Genomic DNA, 23973 nt, shown 5'->3' with positions numbered 1-23973 from the left:
AGTGTTCCTGCCTTCTACAAGCTTATAGTCAATGAGGGAAGCCAGAGCAAGTCAACAAGAAATCACAATTGCACCTTAACTCCCATAACTGGGAAAGCACAGGTCTTTATGAAAACACCTGACTCAGGATCAAGGACGGCTTCCTTGGAGGAGATTGGAAATACCTTGTTTGATTTTGTAAAACAGCACTCCCTCCACCCCCCCATCAAATGACCTCATCCTCAATTTTTCCACTAAATGCAGTAGCCATGGCTCTCTCCTCAGGTGAGAAAATTACTCTTCTGAATTGAGCACTTAGGGAAATAAGGCAGTGGGTTTAAAAGAAAAGAGTATAGAGCAGCCTAATCAGGAATCTCCAGCCATTTCAGTGTCGGGATCTGCTGCATCAGGTCTGTAGTTAGCTCACAGAGAGAACCCGCTTCAAGGGCCCCATGCCCTGAGGCACTTTGGGGGCACCTGGAAGAGCCTAGTGGCTTCTGCCTTTGCTTCTCACTGCCACTTGGTGTCACTGTTGACAGGCAGTCCTACAGGGTCCATAAAACCTCGTACTTTCCAGGTCCACTGCCACAGATCTTTCAGGGAGGACAATTCACTTCCTCAGGGCTTGATCCAGCTAGGGATGATTCCTTGCATGAATTTCCAGGGTTACAAATCTCACTACTTTAGATTCTCCATCCAGTAAGGCTCTTCAGATTTCAGTAGGCCCTTCCCTATGTAGTCTTGGAAACTTTGGTCCCTCCCTTTCCTTCTCCAGGGATCCACACCACCAGGGGGCAGGCACCCCCTCCTAGTCAATTCTTAAAGTACAAAAGATTGCTTTAACTCTCTTTTCCAGAATAATAAAGCTGGTCTCTGCCCACTCTTCTAAGGGAGACTGCCTTTTCTTCAAGGGCCCCACCCCTAAAAGGTTTGCATATACTCTTTTTCTGAACAATGGGCTCACACTTAAGCGCAGTTACCCTGATTATCTTCAGAGGAAGAGAGCTAACTTTAATACTTCAAAAATTTATCCTCTTAAGAAAGTCAAGGTGACTTTCTGGTGTCTTTATAGATCCGAGAAAAACAAGTTAAATCTTCAGTGGGACCTTCTTACTATAGGGATAATAATACTATTTACCTATTATAGTATAGTTGAAAAGCAATGAAATAGTATTTATTTAAAAAAACACTAGCACGGTGTTGTACACGTATTCACAATATCAAATTTTATTACACTAATGATGCTGGTGGTTGTCATATCCATAATCATAATAAACTCAAAGCAAGAATCAGAAGACCATAGTACCTATGGAGGGCCACCAAAAATCACATACACCACAGACATCTCTTTTCTCATTTCCATCATGCTCTCTCTTCCTATTCCTTTCCCTCTTTCTTTCTCTACTTTCCCCCTTTTTTGTTCCCTATGATGTAGGACTACTAGTAGGATGACTAGTTGTACCAATTTGCATTGAGCTAAGGGGTTCTGAGAAACTAAAATTAGTCTCATGCAGATCCGGACAATTAATGACCCTTACACTGATATCACAAAGTACTCCTCATGTTTGCTGGGGCCTCCTGAATTAAAGCTGCGAGGCAAAGTATCACGTTTGTTTGACCCAGAAGACTCAGGTCCTGTCATTCTGAGGAGGACTTGTGAAGAAAGGGAAGAGTGGCATTTATGCTCTCAAATGCATATAAAGGATCGAAACACAGTATGTGTGCTTCAGCAATGCTGATGTAAGTGCTAGCCTTAAAAATAAAACTGCCCGTTGTTTTGCCAGAAAAAAAAAAAAAAAAGGTTATTGGAGAATAGCAGAGAATTCCAATCCAGGACAAGTAAGCTGTAGCAAAACCCTAGGCAAGTCTGCAGAACAGAAAAGAGGACCCGCTCCTTTATACAGAGGAAAGGTGAAAGTTGGGAAGGCTATTATAAACAAAAAGTCCATTGGAGTAAAGTGGGAGTTGGAAGTATGGTGGCTTCTCATTGGCTGGGCTGTTGCTGGGGGAAGATGAAAGCCTTTCCTCCTCCTGAGCACTTGATAAAAGAAACATCCAGAGACAAGGTCTGTCTCCTGCTGGGTCTGCAATTGCCAAGTGATAGGGTGTGAGAGGCTGCCAGCCTCCAGGATTCCCTTTTTTTTTTTTAAGATTTTATTTATTTATTCATGAGAGAGACACACACACAGAGAGGCAGAGACACAGGCAGAGGGAGAAGCAGGCTCCCTGCAGGGAGCTGGACGTGGGACTCGATCCCAAGTCTCCAGGATCACGCCCCTGGCCGAAGGCAGGTGCTAAACTGCTGAGCCACCCGGGCTGCTTTTGTAAAATTTAAATTCAATTAGCCAACATTTCGTACTCAATTCCTTTCTAAACAAGATTTCCTTTTATTAGTTTTCACATTTCTCCTTTTTGATCAAGATATTTCTTTGAAAGCATCACTGATCAAGAGTAGGGTCCTCCACATGTAGTGGTTTTGTCCCTCAGTACCAGGAAGGACCTTTCCCAGTCATCATGTCCTAAGTTGGGGGAAAGGACCTAGCAGTTGGAAACCACTTAAGCCACATTTGAGTAATAAGGAAGGTTAGGAAGGAGAGCTCTCAGGTACTGCCCATCTGTAGTCTGTATCAAGACTGTAAGTGCTGGAGATCATCTCAAAGCATTCAGTCAGCATCACCTTATTGAGTACATCATTTTTAAAAGTCTGATAGGCAACGAAATAACAAAACTCAAAATAATTACACAAAACAGAAAAAGTAACATAACAATTGGGCATTGTATGATGTTTTTAAACCAGGACTAGGTCTGAAAATAGCGAATTGAAAAATTTATATGCACTTACTCAGACTTAGGGGAGAAGGGTTCTCCTTGTGAAGGCAAACCGGGAGTCATGCATGCCTCCTGGAAGTCTCTGCTTTAAAGTGACCATGAAAGCAGAATAGTGGATACTGCAAGAGTACACTGAGAGAAAGAACCTGGTGCATTTGGGAAGATACAGTGTAGGAATAAACATGAAGCAATAGCTGATGAACTTTTTGCAAAACAGCCAACTTTCAAAGCAGTATTGTTTTCTCAAAAGAACTGTTTGAACCAAATGTGATATTGACAATACAGCCTCAAAGGTTGCAAAGACCATGAAGTTCAGAGACCATAAATTTGGATAAGAGTCTAATTCAGATAATAGTTCAGATGAAAGAAACCTTTTGTGAATTCCGAACCTTCTAATCCTTCAGAAAAAGCAAGTGTAAGATGAATTTGTCCTGGGATCATGATGAGGCTGTTCCCAAAAGCCCATAATCAAAAGAGATTTCTCCCTTTCGGATGGGCTTAGGATATGCAGACAGGGCATTATCTTTCCACAAAAAAGAAGCAATAGTGAGAAAAATGTATACAGGCCTGTCCAGACATCTCAGGAAAGTGGTCTCATCAGATGTCATCTGCTTCAATTCTAGGAAACCTTTACTGTCAGGTCACCAGAGTGCATATAGGTCCGGTCAGGGTTTGGTGCTTTCTTTAGATGTGTCATGTGAATCCAAGGGTCTATTCTCTGGAGTCTGGTGGCATAAGGGTTGGTTAGAAGTTCCTGATAAAGTTCTTTCCAGCAAAGTTGAAGAGAGCCTTTCCGGAGGTGTCTTTTTTCAACAGATGAAACTCTAGGTTGCAAGGTGTGAGGCTTAAGATTGTCATCTCCCTGGAGCATACTGTGAAAAGACTGTAGCGAAGTAGTTAGGCCTTTGCAAAATAAGTGTATCTCCTTTTGTCAACTGGGGGTCAGAGGGGGCAGAGGCCAAGTGTATCGGACATCCTGTGACTACCTCAAAGGGTGAGAGTCTGCGAGTTCCAGAGATGGTAGATCTGAGATTTAGGACTAATGGCAATGCTTTTGGCCAACACATTTGAAGGATTTCTCCAAATTTTGCCAACTGACTCCTAATAGTGCCATTAATCCATTCAACTAACTCCGAGGACTGAGGATGGTACACATAGTGAAAAGTGCTGTTCCAGCCAACAGCACAGACTTAATGAAGCACCTGACTAGCAAAATGGGTTCTCCAATCACTATGCAGTTTGAGAGGGGTTCCTCAGGTAGGGATAATTTTTTTTTCTTTTTTTTTTGGGGGGGGGGTAATTTTTTCTAACAGAATTTTAGCCACAGAAGCAGCACTGGCCTGTCCCAGTGAGAAACGTACAAACCATGACTAAAACATTTATATCCATGAGAAAGGGAAGCCGAATGGAATCCATTGGAACAATCTGGTTTCCCTGGATTATACTTTACACAGGTGGGACAAGAGAGGTAGGTACTTTTTGTGACCTTGTTAATACTTCCCCATCAATATCAGTTCATGAATGCTATTATTTTGTCAGTAGACCAATGTTTTTTTTTGTTTTTTTTTTTTTTTTTTTTTAGTAGACCAATGTTTTAATGCATGTACAGTGCTACATAATGTAGTAGGAAATTTAGAATTTCTGATAGGGCCAGATTGTTATATGGTCCAAACCAGACGTCTCTCTTTATTGAGGCAACAACTACTAGATTTCCAATATTGTTTCTCCCTCTCTGGGGCCAATTATTGGGTATCTCTGGTCCATTTTTCCAAATTATCATTTGGGAGAACATCACTTTGGAACATGACAGAGGTGTAGCTTTTGGTCTCCTCGGGAGCACTGTTTTTGGCGGAAGTATAAGTGGGTGGTTTATTTTGGCCTCCAGGGAATTGAGGCTTGAATGCCCAGGACTCTTAATAATAGTCAGAGCAGCCAGCAAAGTATGGCATCTAATAAATTTTGGACATAGAAGCCATTTTTAATCTTATTCCCATTGGAGGTAAAGACTGTTTCCATAATATTCCAAAGTCATGAGCAACTCTCAAAGCATACCAACTTTCAGTTTAAATACTAATGGTTTTATCCTCAGCTAAGTTACAAGCTGGAGTAAGACTGTATCATTGAGCCTGTTGGGCTGAATTAGCCAAAGCTAAAGCTGCAGTCTCAATGATTTTAAAAGGAGTTGCTTTAGCATGCCCAGCACAATATTTACCATCCTTTAAATAAGAACCATCAGTAAGGGGCGCCTGGGTAGTGCAGTTGGTTAAGTGTCTGACTCATGATTTCAGCCTGGGTTGTGATCAGGGTCATGGGAAGGAGATTTGTGTCAGGCTCCATGCTCAGCATGAATGGAGTTGGCCTGGGACTTTCTCTCCCTCACTACTCCCTCCCCCACTTTCACTTGAGGGCTCTCTCTTTCTCTAAAATAAATAAATAAATATAATAATAATAATAATAATAATAATAATAATAATAAAGTAAGAACTATCAGTAAATCATGAAAAAAACCTTCATTAGTTAGAGGAGTTTCCTGTATATTTCCATGGGGGAGAAGTTGTCAAAAAGTAATCTGTCATGGGACACCTGGGTGGCTCAGCAGTTGGGTGCCTGCCTTTGGCTCAAGTCCTGATCCCAGGATCCGGGATTGAGTCCCACACCAGGCTCCTTGAAGGAAGCCTGCTTCTCTCTCTGCCTAAGTCTCTGCCTCTCTCTCAGTCTGTGTCTTTCATGAATAAATAAATAAATCTTAAAAAAAAAAAAAAAAAAGGAATCTGTCAGAATTAAGCTGTTGTGAGCAGTTTTGTCTGGGTCTAGATGTAGTTATTGTTTTGAGATTAGGTGCCCTAAGTATAAAAACTGAGTTTGAGCAAACAGCTTTTTTTTTTTTTTTTTTTGAGACCTCATGTCCCTTTAAGGCCAAAAGTTTTAACAGGTGGATGCTGTCTCCTGTGAAGAGGTTTGAGAAAGGGAGCAGAGAAGTAAATCATATACAAATTGCAACAAAGTAGAGCCTGCAGAAAACTTTCTATCACCCAAATCAGCTTTTAAGGTGGTGAAAAGTAAAAAGGACTCTGTGTATAACTCCATGACTTACTGCCCAGGTGCGCTTCCATTCTTCTCAAGTGAAAGCAAAAAGGTATTGGCTGTCCTTCTTCTTCTTCTTCTTCTTCTTTTTTTTTTTTTTAATTATTTATTCATGAGAGACACACAGAGAGAGGCCCCGAGATAGGCAGAGGGAGAAGCAGGCTTCCCATGGGGAGCCCAATGTGAGACTCGATCCCGGGACCATGACCTGAGCCAAAGGCAGCAGCTTAACCACTGAGGTACCCAGGTCCCCCAGTATTGGCCATCCTTATCAATGGAATGGTAGAAATGCAATGGTAGATCGATTACAGTGAAAAATCTGCCTTCGGGATCCCTGGGTGGCGCAGCGGTTTAGCGCCTGCCTTTGGCCCAGGGTGCGATCCTGGAGACCTGGGATCGAGTCCCACGTCGGGCTCCCGGTGCATGGAGCCTGCTTCTCCCTCTGCCTGTGTCTCTGCCTCTCTCTCTCTCTCTTTGTGTGTGACTATCATTAAAAAAAAAAAAAAAAAAATCTGCCTGCGGTGGGAATGGATGTCAGTAGCATAGGGGGCTTAGGAACAACAGGTGCCAAGCGATAACAAGGTTATTTATTGCTCAGAGGCCCATCTTCAGCTACTGGGCTTTCTCACAAGTAAAATAGTGGCATTATAGGGACTAGTGCAGGGGATAATGAGGCTCCGAGCCTCGTAATCTTCTATTATAGCCTTGATGCCTTGGAGGGCTTCTTTATGCAGTATTGATTCATTCTGAGAAGAGATTTTGGGGGATCTATTTGAATCCTGATGGGAGGTGCACTGTGGATTCTGTCAGTATCACCTGAAGATGTTGCTCATCAAGAGGATGATAGCTGGGCGCCTGGGCGGCTCAGGGTGTGATCCTGGAGTCCTGGGATCAAGTCCCACATCCGGGTCCCTGCATGGAGCCTGCTTCTCCCTCTGCCTGTGTCTCTGCCTCTCTCTATGTGTATCTAATAAATAAATAAATAGATAAATAATAAATAAATAAATAAATAAATAAATAAATAAATAAATCTAAAGAGAGAGAGAGAATGGTACCTGATCCAAGAGGAACAAATGATATGGCCCCCCCAGACTTTGCTAAAACGAGATCTTAAAACAGATCCTGAATAAAGCCTGGAGAGCTCAAACACAAAGAGAACAGAGCTCAAAATCCAGCAGAAAACTTATGCTGGAACTCCAGGGTCCTAGAGAAAAAGCAGTGAGCCGGATTGGCTCCATGGCTACGAGCATCTGTTTGCTCTCCAGCCTCAAACTGTTTGAAGATCTTCTCTGGAGCCCACCCATGATCACTAATATTAACCTTAAAAATAAAACACCAGTTATTGTACCAGCAAAAATTGGTTTATATGGGAATTACAAAGAACCACAATCCAGCAAAAGGGCTCTAGAGCAGAATCATAGGAAGATCTGCAGGACAAAGCAGAGGTCTGCCCTTTTATAGAGGGGGAAGTTGGGCAGGCTATTGTAAACAAAAAGTCCATTGGAGTAAAATGGGAGCTGGATGTATGGTGGCTTCTCATTGGCTGAGTTGTGAGTGTCTCTCATTGGCTGGGCTGTTGCTGGGGTAGGAGGAAAGCCTTCCCTCTGGCTGCGTGATAGTAAAGTGGTATCTGCAAGGTTCGCCTCTTCCTATTGGGTCTGCAATTGCCTAGTGGAAGGGCATGAGAGCTCCTCCTACTGGCCTCCCAAGTCCATTCTAAACTAGGTTTCCTTTTATTAATTTTCACAGAAGAAATTCAAGTTAGAGTAAATTTAGATTATTTGAGGTTCTACTCAATTTAAAAGATCATATGGAGTCAGAAAAACATTATTCGCGGGGGGGGTTTGTTTCAAGATTACTTGAGCTCTGTCTATTAAAATCTCTTTGACAAATCTCACTGACCTTACTTTTTAGGAAGATGTTTTTATTAGAAATTTTAAAAAATTTTTAACTCGTGGTAAAATATACATAAAATTTACCAACTTAACTATTTTTTTAAAGGCATTTTTATATAAACTCTACACCTAATGTGGGGCTCAGTGCTGTACCAACGGAGTTAGCCAGGCACCCCCCCCCCCCACCATCTTAACCATTTTAAGTGTACAGTTCAGTAGGGTCAAGTACATTCACACTGTGCAGCCAGTCTCCAGAACTCTAATTGCAAAACTGATATTCCACCAATTAAACAACTCCTCATTCCCTCTTTCCTCAGCCCTGGTAACCACCATTCTACATTCTTGTCTTTTTTAATTTAACTATGCTAAGTACCTCATAGAGGGAATTCATACAGTACTTGTCTTTTTTGTTACTGGCTTATTAGAACATTTTTAGATGACTGTTTAGAATTAGAAACAGAGAGAGGGCAGCCCGGGTGGCTCAGTGATTTAGCGCCGCCTTCAGCTCAGGGTGTGATCCTGGAGACCCGGAATCGAGTCCCATATCAGCTCCCTTCATGGAGCCTGCTTCTCCCTCTGCCTGTGTCTCTGTCTCTCTTTCTCTGTATGTCTCTCATGAATAAATAAATAAAAAATCTTTAAAAAGAAAAAAAAAATAGAGCCACAACTGACCCAGGTCTTCATCCCTGGTGGACCCAGATATCTCATCTTTGTGGTCTCTAACTCAGTGGTTCTCAACTTTGTTTGCACATTTGACTCACCTGGGGAGTTTTTAAAACCACTCCTTCCTGGATCCCTTCCAGACCAATTAAATCAGAATTGCAGGGAGTGGCGGCTAAGGCAAGAATTGTTTAGAAAACATTTCGGGTGTTTCTAATTTGTGACGGAGGGTGGCATCCACTGCTTAATTGAAAAGCTGAAAAAAAAAAAAAAGAAAGAAAAAAAAAAAAGAAAAGCTGAAAGGCAGAATAGCATTTGCCAAATCAAAAAATTTAGGGGAGGTGGTCTTTAAGGTCTTTTTAAATTCTGAAATTTTGCAAGATCAACTAGCTTCTTTGAATTTCTTTTTTTTTTTTTTTTGCTTCTTTGAATTTCTCAACAAGTGGTGGCCGGGTTGAGTCTGCTAAACCCAGGAGAGGAGCAGAGGCTCACTGGACTGTGGCTCCCCCTGCAGTCTACTGCTGTCATGACAACGCCACTCCAGAACCGTCCCACTGGCAGCTGTAACACGCCCCTGTAGGCACCGTTCTCCTGCCACATTCATTCAACAAACCTGATTTTTAAAGATGGCTCACATTTCCTTCTAAAACATTTATCCAAGCTAAGAGATTATTATATTTGTGCTCATTACATCAACTTCTGAAGAATATGAGATTTCCAAATAATTCTAAGATCAAATGAGGGATAGTACAGGAATCTTCAGCTTAATATAAGAAATACTTCTCTAAAACCAGGGCAGTTTACTAGAGCAAGTTGCCTTGCAAAATAGTGACTCCTGTGACACTTGTACACAGTGAGTACGGTAAGGGATGCTATGGAGTAAGATTCCTAAATGAGAAAGAATTAGGATGACCTGTGAGGCCCTTCTAACCCCTAAAGTCCACGATTTTAAGTCAGACAATAAAAGAATTATCTATGGCAGATTAATGGTTTCTGAGCCAAGAAATGGAGCTCTGGGTTCTGATTATTCCAGCTTTCAACCACTCCCCAAGGACTTACTAAATGTAAAATATCCAAAATAAATACAGGTGGGTTTTGTTTTAAAGAAAATTCAACACCATATATGAAAACCTGAACTTTTCAGGAAGATTAATTGGGACATCTTAACTGACTTAACATGACTTTTGTATTATACAAGAATTATTGGTTTTGTAAAATCATGTTTGGATAATAGAGTCACTCTGATTATCTAAGTATTGATTTATATAGGTCACTCCCTAGCTAAGGTGCTTGGGTGACCGAAGACTTAATTCTAAAGTGTTAACTTTAGATTAGTTAATTCAGTGCAAAACAGCTGCAATTTCTTGAGTGCTATAATGTGTCAAACACCTCAGAACCACCATTTTATCGAATACTGACATTAGCTTTGGGAGGCAATTTATTACCATCTCATTTTATAGGTGAGGAAACTGGGTCCCAGACAGGTTAAGTAATCTCATGAAGCTAAATTGAAGTCCAAATATTTCTGATTCTTTCCCTTACAAGTTATCTCAATCTGCTGCCCTTAGAACAAACAAATTGCTCACTGACAGCTTGAAGAGCAAATGTGTTTGGGTTAATTTTTGCCCTTAAAAATGTTTTCTATATGGGGGTGCCTGGGTGGCTGATTCAATTAAGTGTCTGGCTCTTGGTTTCAGCTCAAATTGTGATTTCGGGGTCGTGAGATGGAGCCCCAAGTCAGGCAACATGCTCAGTGTCCAGTCCGCTTGAGATTCTTCCCCCTCCCTACCTCTCCCTCTACCCCCACCCTCTCTCTAAAATAAATAAATAAGTAAAATCTTAGGGGAAAAATGTTTTCTTTTTCTTTTTATTTATTTATGATAGTCACAGAGAGAGAGAGAGAGAGAGAGAGAGAGAGAGGCAGAGACACAGGCAGAGGGAGAAGCAGGCTCCATGCACCGGGAGCCTGACATGGGATTTGATCCCGGGTCTCCAGGATCGCGCCCTGGGCCAAAGGCAGGCGCTCAACCGCTGCGCCACCCAGGGATCCCGAAAAAATGTTTTCAATGTGAATTAGTCACTAATGTTTAGAAATTAGATTTCACGTGAAAGCCTGGATATCCTGTGTGTCTTGAAAAATCCAAAGGTCTGGCAGCCCAGCCCCAAGGTCCTGAATCAGGACAAGGCCAGATAGGCCCCACCTTAGCAGGGGACTGAGTTCTCCAGGTTGCTGGGGTCCCCGAGCTCTGGGTTGTATGCCCATGAGGAAGCTGAGCATCAGTTATGATTGATCCCTTTACATTCAGCCCTCCCTACATTTGTAATTATCTACCTGGCACCTGCTGGTGCTGTATTTGCAATACTAATTTGGTGTCTTTCTTCCGCTTCCCTTGCCACCATTCAGATCCCAAATATTCTGTGTCTGTTTGTCCCAAAGCCAATTTGTGTTGTTCCCATTTTCCAAGAGTAGGGGTGTCTAATGTGTATTCATCTTAAACTTTCTGCACAAAAGTAATTCTGATTTCTCTGTTTTCTCCCATGTTGGGGTGTTTTGCTTCTGTACTTAATAGCTTGTCTTGCTTTCTATTTCTTCCCACTCTTGGGTGCTCCATCTGGTGGTGTGGTGTGGGGGGGAGAGGAATGCCTCCAGGTACTTTATGGGGGTGGAAGTGCCCAGAGACCTGGGACCTGGGGCCTGGTCCGTGGACTTGACATGTGACAGGGAGGAGTGACTGTGACAGCTTCTTTCCAGCCTGGGAAGAATCGGGTCAGTCATGGTTCCCAGGAGGCCCCAGTTGTCTTCCCAGCCCTTTGCCCCATGTAATAGCATGACACCTCCTCAGGTGGTATGATGCAACTTAACTTTATTAGGAAAGCACAGTGGACCCTGGAGCGGCACTCCCCAGGGTTGGGGAGGCTCTGGGGAGGGGGTGACAGAGATGCCCAGCAACTAGAAGGCACAGCTGCTTTCCACGAAGCGGCGACACTTCATGACCCGCAGGTACGTCTCGGCCTTATGCAGGTCTTTCTTGAAGCAGGAGAGCAGCCCGTAGTTCTTAAGCAGCGCATCGTCACTGCGCAGGTTCGTGTCAAACTTGTCGTAGGTCTGCTTCAGGATCTGCCCGGCCCGGGGACTGCCATCTTCCAGCTCCTGCCGAAGAGAGGAGGGAAGGGACGCCAGGGTGGCTCAGTGGTTGAGCATCTGCCTTTGGACTCAGGGCGTGACCCTGGAGCCCCAGGATGGAGTCCCATATCGGGCTCCGTGCGGAGAGCCTGCTTCTCCCTCTGCCTCTGTCTCTGCCTCTCTGGGTCTCTCATGAATAAGTGGATATCCTTAGAGAGAGCGAGAGAGATGGGGCAGAGAGGCCCTGTCCTTGGCCGCTGCTCCTTCCCTGTCCCTCCCCACCAGGCTCAGAGAAGGGCAGGCAGGATCCACCCCTGGGGAACGAACGAGGAGGAAGCTCTCTCAGGGGTCCAGGCTGGAGGGCTCACTCCAAAGCACCCCCGGGGCGCTGATTCCCAGCCCACACCATCCCCCACCGGTCGTCTAAGCCCGCGAGGCCACCAGGCCCGGGGCAGGGGACCCACGTGGCCATCCCCACCCGCATCAGGGCTTGGATGCCTTCCTCCAGGTCCTTGAGCTTCTCGTAGACTCGGTCTGAGGTGCCGAACACCAGGCTGTTGGTGAAGACCCTGCTGAGAAACTGCACGGGCCCGAGCCACGACTGGATGAGCAGCAGGGAGAAGCGGAGCAGCTCCACGTCCTGCGGGAGGAGCGGGCGGTGGGCGCCCCAGCCTCGGCCGGGGGGGGCTCCCGCTGCCACCCTGCCACCCTGCCACCTGCCCCCCGGGGCGAGGCTGCCCAGGGCCTGATGCCTGTGGCGAGGCGGAAGGGGGGAGGCCCCCGGGCGGCCGCCCGGCCTACTCACGGATCGCTGCTGGGCCTCGTCCTTGCCCGTGGGGGCCGGGATGGTCTCCGAGAAGCAGAAGGCGGCCTGCGCGTTCTGGATGGAGTACCTCTGTCCCTCGGGGATGTACGCCCGCTCCTGGGGACAGGCACCCACCCGGCCCTCATCGCTGCTTCATTCGGAAGCCCCCTCGGTTTGCGCTCCGCCCACAGCCTCTTCCCTCGGGGGGAACCACCCTGAACTCCTCAGTTACCCCCCATGTTCCCCCCACCCACCATTCGAGGGGCAGAAATTCACCCTTTCCTGCCACCCTCACCCCCACCCAGCAAGCACCCCTGCCTGGGGAGCTTACAAACTCTTTGTAGGTGTCGGCAGCCAGTTGGTGCAGGTGCTGGGCCCGGAGCACGGCGTTGGCAAACAGGCTGGACAAGGGCATGGCCGGGAAGGCGCCCACCTCCTGAGGCCAGGGCAGGCAGAGCAAGGCGAAGGCCAGGAGCACAGAGTTCCGAGGGCCTACACACGGAGGGGCACGGACGGCGGGCAAGAGGCCTGGTTCCTGCCAGCCCTGCCCCAACCCCGCAGGGACCCAGAACCTCTAGCACTGGGCCACACGTCCGGGCGTAGCTGTCTATGCTCACACTCAGCAGCCCCAGAGCCCGGGGGTGGCACCCCCAGCCATCTGCAGGCCCCCCTCCACCTCGCCCCTCGGTCCACACCGAGCCCAGGGGGACTTACTTGCAGCCATCGCAGCCGGGGTGAGCCGTCCACAGGACCCTGAGCGCTTTGGGGAGCTGGCTGCTGGGATCCTGGAATCGGTTCCTTGCGGGCCCTCTTTATACCCTGGTCCCTTCCCTCTCTCCCTCTCTCCCTCCGCCCCCACCTCTTCTCTCTATACATTTATTCATCGGGCCACTGGCCGCTCTGTGCTGATGGATTATGTAGAGCCTCCTCCCTCTTGTCCTGTTCCCGCTCTTCTTGGGGTCGTGTCCCCCAGGCCTTCCCTCCCTTCTTGCCCCCTCCCCACTGTCACTAGCCCTGAAGGCTGTGCACATGGGGATCTCAGCTTGAGACATCACCCAATGTATCCTCATTTCCAGGGGGAGCTGGCAGCAAGGAGGAGCCTGAGTCCAGGCTCTGGTGGGATATCACCATAGGGTTGTCTGCCCAGGTGAGAAGGACCCAACCCGGCCCCCAAAAGATGGGGGGGCATGTCAGGCTGGGTGTGCTGCAAGAGCTGTGCTACCTTTCCTCACCCTCCCATTTCTCTTCCCAGCACGGCTCCCCTCTGTCCACCAGAGAGAATGTGTGTTTGGGGAAAGGGAGCCCAGAACAGCCATGGATTCTGGGGTTTCTGGGCACAGTTCAGTCCCAGATTCCACCTTGGCCACTGTCACCATCCCCCTGACACTTTACCACCATCCGACCACTTTGGCCTGAGGCAGCTGGTGCTGGACACTCACCTCCAGAGGAACCCAGCCCCACTCTGCCCCCCCATTTCCTTGACATGGGGGCACACCCAGGTGGCTGGGGCAGAAGACCAAAGCTGGAGGTGTCCCCCTAGCCCTGCTCCTTGAACCCGCTGCAGACCCGGCCACAAGGGCTTCCCCAGCCCAGTCACCACCAGAGGATCTCAAGATTGGAAGATCCCTTGAGGGCTTGGGTCTCGTCCCCAGCAGTGCAACTCCAGGTACAGCACCCCCAAAAGATGCTCTCTCCAGCCACCCTAGTCTCCTCCCCAGCTTTCTTCTTTTAATATTCATATAGAGCTCATCATTTGAGACAGCATGCCTGTGCATTGTCACATTTGACCCTCACGACCATCTCGTGAAGGCGATATCATTACCACCCCATTTTACAGAGCAGCTGACCGAGGAGGCTCAGAGAGCCTTGCTTGTGAGAGCTTCAGCCTCAGCCGACCTCCAGAATCTTGCTCTTCCCATGTTGATCATCCCAAACCCTTTCTCCCGAGCAGACTTGGGCGGACCACTCAGTTATTTTATCTTCTAAATGCCTCTCTCAACACAGGGATCCTGCCCCTAATCACTAGGGTCCCTTCGTCTCGTTTCATCCTCCCCTAAGAGGCAGATTGTTGTTCTTCATTTCCTAGGTGAGACTGGCCCAGAGACACGGGGTGCGTGTCGGGGGCCAAGTAGCTGTGCAAGGTGAGGGCCGAGAAGGCTGGGTTAGGACTGCTGCCCTCCAGCCCCCCAGAGCCCAGGCTTGAGGACACTGCAGCACCTGCAGGTCACCAGCATCAGATCACCCCCAGGGCTAAGAACAGAAAAGAACACATTCTCTTCCATTTAAACCTCCCACCCCTTGAGTCTAGGAACATTTAGCACTTGCCCTGTGGGGAAATAAACAAATGAACAAGCAAACTCTTCTAGAGGTGGTTGGTTATGGTGTTGGCAACCAATGTTGAAAAGGCACATCCTCGGGGTCCAGGATGCAAGGGCTTATCTTGCCACCTCCCACTTTTAGGATACAGCTTCCTCTTCTCCCATCATTCTAGAGTCATTGCCCAACGGTGCCCTGATTCCTTCTCTGCTGGGGAAGGCCCTGGGACGCACAGAGCTCTTCTCCGGGCTGAGGGAGGGCCAGAGTGGGCTGTCATCAAAGATGTAGGTGTGAGGAAGAGGTTGGGTATCAGGAAGGCTTTCCTGTCTTCCTTGCAGCTCTACCACAGAGGAGGGGCCAGCGGGGAAATAGAGGAAACTCTCCGAGCCCCACATTGCCTTCTGCCTCCCCCACCCCTCTCTTTCCACCCTGTGGAGGACTGATGTGGAACCCGTCATGACCAGTTTCTAGCTAATGGTGGGGGGACTTGTATGTGTACTGTGGACCAGGTTGAAACCTCAGGCCTCCCCTGAGTGAGGGTACAGGAGCTCAAGTTGGGGACTGCTCAAGAACCACATTAGGTAGGCACAAGTGAGGTGTGGCTGAGGTTCCCCACAGGCGGGGTACTGCCAAGAGCAGATGGAACCAGCCAGATCAGGGGAGTCTCTCTTCTCACCAAACCCACTTCTGTTGGCCGCAGAACTCAACTGGCTCACAGGACTCTGGAGGTCTGAGGAGACACCTTTACAAAAGGTTACCATGGTGGCAGCAAGAACCGAAGGGTGCAGAGGTAGATGAGATTTGCCCTCCCATGCTGGGGAGTCACCCATCCTTTCTTGGGGCACCAAAGGGCCAAACCCCAGGTTTCTCCATGTTCAGAGACTGCCCAACCATGGCTTCCGTATGGTGCCCGATAGGAAGAGGCTGTGATTAACATCTCTCAGGTCAGCCTCAAAAGGCTCAAGATGAATTGCCCATTGTCTTGGAATCCATGCAATTCAATGTTTGAAAGCCTTTCATATTTCCAGATTTGAAATCTAGGGTTTTCTGTACCTCTTGTGAAAGCTCACAGATCTGCTCTTGATCTGAAAGTGGCCTCTGTCAGACTTTAGGATCCTCTCTGAGGTTCAATCTGTGGGGTGGGGCCAATTTATTTTGGAGTCACACTTACCATGGCCTTAGGGATAGCTTCAGAAGGATTGGTGGCGGTTCTTTCCACTCCTTCCACCGTGGTCACTTGAGGCCCACGTTTCCACCACTAGCTCTGTGCTGCCTTCCTTGAGGCCAGAAGCTGGGATTGCCCCTGGGATGTAACTCTGCCTCCTCTTTGCTTCCAGCAGGCGTCTGAGCACTGCGTCAATCATGCAGCATTGGGTCAAGGTTTCTAGAGACTATTATGTGGGGATTCCCAAAGGCTTTGTCGGGGAGGTGGAAAAGTGCCCATTTCTGAGTACCAGGCTCTGTCCTGGGTGAGAGGGTTGGGAGGCCCATTTCATACGAGAGCACTCAGAGTTAAAGAAATACAGTAGTTTGTACATAGTCTCTTGGCTTCCAAATGATAGCTGCCCAAGGCCCCCATCTTCCCACCACACGGAGCTCTTGAGAACCCTCATCTGGGAAAGACGGTGGCGCTGCTGGACACAGACAGAACTTTCCTCAGCACAAAGCCAGCAGAGAAGGGTCAAATCCCTGCTCAGAAGATATTCACTGAAGCTGGAGGACATTGAGCGGAAGGAGCTTCACCCTAGAATGAGGTCCACGGACACCAAGAAAAGCTGCAGAAAAAAACAGCCCAATGTAACCCAATTTAATGAACCAGATCTCATCATCCTTCACATGTGAACTGCACGTTTCAGCGTACATCATGTTTTCACTTCCTTTATCTCATTGGACCCTTGGGTTTGCCAGAGGGCTCAAGCATGGAGGAAGGGCTGTGGAGGGCTTGTGGGGGTGGGGACAGGATAGGGGTAGGCACTCTTGGGGGTTGACAAGGGTGTTTACCCTGGCTGGGGATCTCAGAACCATCAAGAAGTGCATCACAGCCTACATAACTGGACCTCTTCAGTAATTTCCACCTTGGGGATTATTCCCCAGGGAGACAGTCCCATTGAAAAAGAAGTAGTGAGTACCCAGGTGTGTCCAGCAGCTGTGGGAAGTCTGGGGTGCTTTCCTGATTGGTGCCCTTCACTGGAAATCACCTCTGACTTCTTTTACCTTATTCTGTGCTTGTTTGTGGACATCTCATGCCCCTTGTGGGAATGTAAACGCTTTGAGGCTGGGTTCATGCCGTTCATGTATTCATTCATTCACTCATTCTCTTCTTCACGCATTAACTGGTTCTAAGAAGTAGTCATTGCTCTTTCTAGATGCCGGATATTGTACCAGGCAGATGGCATGCCCAGATGAACAAAAGACAGGATCCTTTTTCTGTTGGAGCTTATAGTCTATGGGGAAGAGACACAATAGCAAACAAATAAATACATAATGGCAAAATACATCAGGAAATTTCACACTGTGAAAATTGCCATGAAAGAAACAGTGAAGATATAGAGGTGAGAGAAAAGCCTGGGAAGAGGTGGGAATGGCCAGAGGGCACAGTCCTAGAGCCAGGCACTCAACCAGCACGTGCTAGGTGGACGGAGCGGACGCAAGGACAATGCCAAGGAAAGAACTCGAATACCCACGCACCCAGAAATGGTAAGGTAGGCCACTTTGTGTCTCAATGTCCTTATCATAGAATGAATTTGAAATAAGAAGTACCAAAAAAAAATCATAAAAAGTACAAGATCTTGCAATGCACGGCACTACATGCATGAAAACACTTAAATGAAAAAAATAGATGAGGCGGTATGCAGATGCTGATCACAAGGACACACAAATATTCTACACAGACTCTCGACTTGCAGAACCTGAGCCCTAAGGGGACCTCGTGAGGTGTCTAGCACCGCCCCCCACCCCCCTGCTTTCCTCATGTGAGAAAGTGGTGTTCGGTCAGAGAGAAAGAGGTCTTTATTATTTTTTTTCATTGAGAAAAATGCACTGGATCCATCTAAACGTGTTTTAACAAACTGCACATCAGGATTTAATGCTAGTTGATTTTTGTTCTCTGCGAGTCATCAAAGTTTCCAGGTAAAGGCTTTGGAGTTGGAGGGGCAGCTGAGGTATCCCAGTAGATGGTTTGTTGTCGCTTTGTTTTGGTTTGCAACTGAGTCACTGGCAGATTCTGAGGGTGCCTAACCAGCAGCACCGTGGGAAGCCGGACTCACCTGGGAACTTTGCCGACGTGGGCCCTGAATCCAGCCACTGGGGTCGGCTAAAGAGCAGAATAATCGAGACAGAATCTGGAACTTCCAAACCCCGTGTTCCAAGATGGCCTTTGGGGCCCTTCACAGAAGACCCCACAACTGCTAAGGGACAAACGCTATCTACCAGTGACACCCACACAGTGGCAGCTTTTCACATTTTGTTTTGTTTTTCTCTCACCTCTGATTCTGCTGGAAAAACACCCAAACCCTCAGGTCAGACACCCCAGGCCTGCCAGCACCTGCATCGAAAGGGCCGGAAGTCAAGCTAGAACGAAGAAGGAACCAGCCTATGCTTACACCATGGCCCCGAGGGACTAGGTTGGATTCCCCCAGTGGGCAGTGGGGCATGTGCCCAGCAAGGCACCTCAGGGCTGTGTTCTGGGGAGGGGAAGGCCTGGGGGAGCTGGCCAGAGCCGGACGCCTCGAAGGATGGCCCCGTGGCAGGAGCCCCAGCCCAGCTGGGTCCTGTGTCCCTGTGTGTTGGGACTTGTAAACAATGGGAAATGTTTGAAGATGGCCAAAGTTGTCGCAGGATTCTCTCCTCCCTCGTTTTCCTCCTTTTTTCTCCCTTCTCAATATCTCAGGGCCACAAAGTCCTTCAAGAGAGACAGTTGTGATGTACTGGGAAGAATCCTGGGTTTGGCGTCAGAAGGCGTCCCATACCCCAGAATATATGGTTTTGGTCCATTGCTATCTCCCTGAGCCTTGATTTGCTCATTCATTAAATGGGGATGATGCCGCCCCCCTCCAGGATTATGCTGGGGCTTATGCAAGATGATGTATGTGAATCTGGAGCTGTTCCATACAATATTATAGGCATTTATGTAAATATGTAAATATTTTGGGGAGCCCAATAAAAGATTTCAGTTCATGTTTTATCCTAATTGTGGTGGTGGTGGGGTGATATAAATCTGCACATGTGCTAAAATTCATCAGCCTGTATACTGAAAGAAAACAAATTCAATTTTACTATATGACAATTGAAAAAAAACAACAACACAGCATCTGGTTCAGCTCCCTTCCCTCAGACAAGGTTTTATGATTCCCATTCTACAGATTAAGCAACCGAGGCCTAAGGCTTTCATCATCCCCACCAGCATCACACAGCTTCATCTGCCCTGCTTCAGTCAGTTCTGGGGGCCGGGGACCCTTAAGACAGACATGATGATACCCATAGCATAAGCCCCTAAAACAGAAAAACAGAAACAAAAGCAAAACCAAACCAAAAAAAAAAAAAAAAAAGACAAACAGACCAGGGAGGACTTCTACATCATAACCATGAGGGCAAATACCTTTTAGGGGTGTCTGGGGACAGAGACAGGGGTTCAGTTCAAATAATTCTCTGCCAACAGCACTGTAAAGCGTTGGAAAAACTCAGTGATTCAAAAGTATTAATCTTTTGGTAAAGTCAGGGCCTTCCTAGACTCAGGGCAGCCCCAGGCCAGGGGAGACCCTACTGGGGGGTGGGGTGGGGGGGGAGTAGTGAAGACACCCTCCCGCCCCCAGCCCTGCTAGCTAGGGTCCCTGGTGGAGACAGGAGGACAGAATTAGCGTCACTATGCAAAGCAGGAGAGGAAAGGCTCCAGCTCAGTGGAGGCAGATGCCTAAACAAACCAGTTTCCTCAGGCAGCCCAGCCCGGAGGCCACGGAGGGAGCAGACCCTGCCTGGCCTGCCCAGCATGGCTCCGAGCGAGCACCCCTGAACGATGCACAAATTGACTGTTTGAAACTCCAGGCGCTGGGACCTTAGCCACCCACCCCACCCCACCTGGAGCTCTGGGGGAAAGCTGGTAAAAACTGGTGACCACTCTTACTGGTTCCCGCATGCCAGGCTTGGCTCTCCCTGGAGGCAGGGATTTCTCTGGCCTGAATCCAGAGCATGAGTGGCAAAGAGGTTTGCAGTGTCCTCCCCAAGGTCAACAGGAAGCGGAGCAAGGCCTGGTCTTGCACATAGAGGTTAGTTGCACTTAAGCTCCTAGCTGGGAACTGTTTCCAGTCACTTCTGCAGCTGGCAGGTCAGGGCTTGAATTTGTAGGACCCTAGGGATCATTTTGTGGGGACTTGGGACCCTAGGAGGACCTCTGATGTGATTCTGGAAAATGTTGAAGGAATCACCTCAGGACCCCCAAACTTCACCACTGCAAAGCCTCCCTCTTTGGGAATCTCTTGCATGGCTCTGGGTCGTCGGACTTAAAAACAAAATTTCCAGGCTTGGTGGGGAGTAGTTTAACTGGAGAATGAGGCCAGCATGGGCAACAAGGCAGTCATGGGGCTTGGGCAGGCCTGGGGATATTTGGAAGGGCTTCTCGCAGGTGGACTGCCATCAAGGACAGTAGGATTGGCTGAGACCCTCGCCCTACAGAGCAGGACCCAGGTGCTCATGTGGGCCAAAGGGGATGCAGGATGAAGGCATCCTTGCCAAGAAGGGCTATCAGCCTTTCTCCAGTCTGGGCCAAGCTAGGTGAGGTGCCCACCTAGGAGGGTGTAACTGCAGATCCCAGCCAGGCTTTCAGACAGAGCCCTAGTAAGCACAGGCGAGGTCTGTGAGACCCATAGCAGTCATCCTCTCCCACACACTACGGGCCCAGAGAACCAAACGGTTGTGCCCAGAGAGATAGTCTAACCCACCCCATGCCATAGATGTCACAAGCCTGTGTGTGGTTTCTCGACACACTGTTTATTCCATGAGAGGAAAGGATCAAGGCTAGGAGCCCCCCGGGGGTGGGAGAGTGTCGGACAGGATCGGAGATGGTGGGAGAGGGTCGGAGAAGGTAGGAGAGAGTAGGAGAGGGTGGGAGAGAGTGGGAGAGGCATGTGGCCCTCCGCAGCCCATCTATGGCCAAGTGGGACGGACCACGGCTTCCCATGGGCTCTGCAGGAAGCCAGTCTGCTCTGAGTCCATTTGCAGTTTCCAGAAAAGCCTCTGCCTTCCCCGTCCAGAACGTGGGCTGGATCCCCACATAGCACCCCCAGAAGACTGGGTCCAGTCTATCCCCAGAGAACTCCCCACTCCAAATCACTGCCCTGCCCTGCGGCCCTTCCACTTTAGTCTCTTTGGCAAGAGCTGGGACCAGGGGCCGGAGGGGCAGGCAGATCTGGTGGGCCAGCTTCAGAGGCTGACCGAGGTCCAGGGAAGAGGGGATGAGCTGGAAGGCGGAGGCGGCTCTCACACAGTCAATGAGGGCCCAGCTGGCTGGGTCAAGGGGCATGGGGAAGCCAGCCCCTCACTCTTGACCTGGGTGCTCCCCCACTGACCACTTCACTTCTCCTGTCCGCAGAGTCACTATGTCCTCGTAGGTGGCCGTTTGGTCAATGTTCAGGCCCTGGAGACACGGAATGGGGCTTAGGCCTTGGGCACTCTCTGACCACACCAGGGGAGGGTGCCGCCAGCCACCCCACGGCCCTCAGCGCTGTGGGGTCCTGCTCTTCCTTACCTCATAGGTGTGATCTTCATCCATCCCAGCCTTGCTGTCATCCTGGTGGGGCAGGGGATGGAGAGCAGAGTGTTAGCTTCCCCCACCCCATCCACTGCTGGGCCAGGCTGGGGAGGTCCACGCAGCCTGAGGGGTTGGGAGCGAGGGGTCAGGGGTCAGGGGTCAGGGGTCAAGGAGTGAGGTGTACTCTGGTGCGCTCTGCCAGAACAACTGGATGGATGAAGGAGAGATCATGGGTGAGTCAATGGGCAAGCTCTGGGGCTGGGGGGACAAAGGCCTTGCCCGTGTCTGGCCCGCCCCGTGGCCGCCTCCCTGGCCCCCCCCAGTCAGTCACCTTGTCCAACAGCAGGAAGATGGGCACGATGATGAAAAGGATGATGAGCAGGGTCTGGATCATGATGATGCCATCTTTTAGTGTGTTCCTCCGCTTCAGCTGAGCCAAGGTGCTGAACCCTGTGGGGAGGCAGGGGGGTGTGAGGCCCGGGGCCCCTGTTGGGGCCTGGCCCCCTCAGGACCTCCTCAGCGGCTCTCCTGGGTATTCTATGGCCACGGCCACCCTCACGATGTGGTCCACCCTACTGGCGGCAGGCTGGGCTGCCAGGCCCCAAACACACCCATGACTCGCAGCTCGGTGCCACAGCCTTTGCTGAAGGACCCCTTGGAGCACTTCTGCTGGCAGAAGTAGATGCCGTTGTCCGAGAACTGGATGCCCTGGATGGTGAGGGTGGCGACCGACTCGTTCTGGCTCTGGAGGAGGCGGTCCTCTCTCGGCAGGGGCTTGGGCTCCAAGTCCATCTCCCGCTTCCACAACCAGCTCACGGCTCCCACGTCCTTCGTGTGGCACCTGATTTCCACCACGGCGCCCCTCTTCCGGGCTATGAAGCGCGGGCTCTGCCAGATTCCAGAACAAGTGCTTCCTGCGGGCGCCAAGGCCGGGATCAGCAGCCCGCGGCGCCTTCCCGCCCCACCCGCCGACCCTCGTGGCGCTGCCCCGGCTCAGCCCCTCGCCTCTGCCTGCTCTTGGGCGTGGGACAGTCGTGTGTGGGGCTGAGCCACAGGAGTGGCCACAGGCCGACCACTGCGCCCCGCCCCTTCCTGACGGCCCCACCCCAACATCTGATTTTCCTTCAGGAGGGCTCTGGAACCTTCCTATGCCTTTCCATGCCCATAAACAGCCTGATCTCGGCCACACCCACCGGGACCCAGAAGTCCCCTCCTGCGCCATTCCCAGTGAGGGGCCCCTAGGAATCTTTGAGGCCCTGTGGCCTGTCAGAGCCCCTAAGGTTACAGGCCCCTTCCTGGGCTGAGCCCGACTCCCCAGCTGGACAGACCCAGCCTGAGTCCTCAACGGAATCCCATCGGGCTTCCCCCTCCCTCTCTGGGTTTAGCCACATGCCTTAATCGTGGGGCCTGGAGCACTTAGATCTCATGAGGGTGACAGCTGGCAGGAGGGGTGCCGGGGACCCCCCCCAGAGCCAGGCCTCTGAGATGGAAACCCTAAGATGACCTGGAAATGGGTGCCCTGGCTGGGGAGATCCAGGGGCACCAGGGCACAGGGACAGCCATGGGACAGCCCCTGGAACCGTGACTAGCCCTGGACACACGCACACTTGCCCCCAGAAGGGGCAGAGGAAGTCGCTGACCTTTGGGATCCTGGTGCCTGTCTTCTGTTTTGGCTGCTGGCACACCTGCTGGGTGGGAGGAAGTGGGCGGGCCTGGGTCAGGGCTCTCCGCTGGAAACTGGCTGCCCCACCCCTGCAGCCCCCTGCATTCCTAGACCTACTTCCTCCTCCCCGGACAGCAGCTTCAGGAGGCCTCAGCCCTCCCTGGCACCGCTCTGGAGAGACGGGAGAGGGCAAGGGTCGCCAGAAGTGCACCTCCCAGCCCCCCCTTCTGCCTTGGCCTGTTCGGATGGCCTTGAGCAGGCTCCTGGTTGAGACAGGGGGAAAGTCACAGCGGGAGGGCTGTCCTGTCTTCCAGACCAGGGGACCATTTCTGGAACGTGCCGCATCCCAGAGTCCGGTTGCGGGCAGCCTCTCTCCTGTGTCCCCTCCCCCCCAACAATGCCCTCAGGGGGCCCAGGGTAAATCCTACTCCTCTCCTCCTCCCGTGTCATAGGCACAACCCCTCACACCCAGCTCAGTCTGGCACGCTCCAGGCCACAGACCCCTGAGCCCATCAGCCTGGGTGATACCCACAGACCCAGGCCCCAGGGGTGTCAAGGGAGACAGGAGGCAGAAAGCATGAGACAGAAGGGGGAGGTGGAGAGAGCAGGACACAGAGTGGCGGAAACAGCCAAACAGCCCATGACAGAGAGTGAAACCAGGAGGCCTCATTTTGGGGGTGCTGTACCTGAAAGCAACAGAAGCAACACCACCAGCCAGTTGTGGGGCACGGGAGACAGCACCAGCCCGGCCATGGTCACCTCTCCGCTCCGTCTCGGACCCAGGCTGGTGATGAGGACCGAGGCTCCAGGGGGGAAACGTGTAACTGCCTGGGCTGCAGCCTGTCCCCTCCCTGCCTCTTCCCCACCAGGCCCCTT

The 23973-nt window shown here is 50.0% G+C and overlaps 3 protein-coding genes across 5 annotated transcripts in view; all 3 read right to left on the bottom strand.

Annotated features, from left to right (window-relative positions):
- The window catches only part of SMARCD2 (SWI/SNF related BAF chromatin remodeling complex subunit D2), a 36461-nt gene extending 33492 nt beyond the window's left edge, over positions 1–2969 (bottom strand). Inside the window, exon 1 of the mRNA XM_077853834.1 lies at positions 2822–2969. The gene's annotated coding sequence lies outside the window, so the exon portion shown is untranslated. The remainder of the gene's footprint in view (positions 1–2821) is intronic.
- An 8325-nt stretch (positions 2970–11294) lies between these two features.
- LOC144286832 (somatotropin) lies at positions 11295–13237 on the bottom strand. Of its 2 annotated transcripts, XM_077853819.1 has the most exons (5): positions 13091–13237; positions 12708–12868; positions 12377–12493; positions 12050–12211; positions 11295–11598 (listed from the first exon to the last, which is right to left on the bottom strand). In XM_077853819.1, exons 1-5 carry the CDS (start codon positions 13098–13100, stop codon positions 11398–11400), a joined length of 651 nt encoding a protein of 216 aa, XP_077709945.1. In that variant the 5' UTR covers positions 13101–13237; the 3' UTR covers positions 11295–11397. The 2 variants fall into 2 exon arrangements, with proteins under 2 accessions (XP_077709945.1, XP_077709946.1); XM_077853820.1 differs by lacking the exon at positions 12377–12493.
- Positions 13238–20653: 7416 nt separating this feature from the next.
- On the bottom strand, positions 20654–23973 carry CD79B (CD79b molecule). 2 transcript variants are annotated; one of them, XM_077853816.1, is made up of 6 exons: positions 23784–23973; positions 23075–23122; positions 22046–22348; positions 21766–21884; positions 21432–21473; positions 20654–21320 (listed from the first exon to the last, which is right to left on the bottom strand). In XM_077853816.1, exons 1-6 carry the CDS (start codon positions 23848–23850, stop codon positions 21222–21224), a joined length of 678 nt encoding a protein of 225 aa, XP_077709942.1. In that variant the 5' UTR covers positions 23851–23973; the 3' UTR covers positions 20654–21221. The 2 variants fall into 2 exon arrangements, with proteins under 2 accessions (XP_077709942.1, XP_077709943.1); XM_077853817.1 differs by having other exon boundaries at positions 23075–23119; positions 23784–23972.

Source organism: Canis aureus, chromosome 16 (assembly GCF_053574225.1).
Source record: "Canis aureus isolate CA01 chromosome 16, VMU_Caureus_v.1.0, whole genome shotgun sequence".
NCBI classification, from domain to species: Eukaryota; Metazoa; Chordata; class Mammalia; order Carnivora; family Canidae; genus Canis; species Canis aureus.
Note: the sequence above shows the minus strand (reverse complement) of the source record. Positions and strands in the feature narration are given on the sequence as shown.

Excerpts from the sequence above, each read along its gene's own strand:
- LOC144286832 (XM_077853819.1), bottom strand. Across the intron at positions 12,494-12,707 it reads CCGACACCTACAAAGAGTTT|GAGCGGGCGTACATCCCCGA; the intron begins GTAAGCTCCCCA and ends GCCTGTCCCCAG. Across the intron at positions 11,599-12,049 it reads GCATCCAAGCCCTGATGCGG|GAGCTGGAAGATGGCAGTCC; the intron begins GTGGGGATGGCC and ends TCTCTTCGGCAG.
- CD79B (XM_077853816.1), bottom strand. The coding sequence starts at position 23,850 with ATGGCCGGGCTGGTGCTGTCTCCCGTGCCCCACAACTGGCTGGTGGTG. Across the intron at positions 22,349-23,074 it reads CAGGCACCAGGATCCCAAAG|GAAGCACTTGTTCTGGAATC; the intron begins GTCAGCGACTTC and ends TGGCGCCCGCAG. Across the intron at positions 21,321-21,431 it reads ATGAAGATCACACCTATGAG|GGCCTGAACATTGACCAAAC; the intron begins GTAAGGAAGAGC and ends CCGTGTCTCCAG.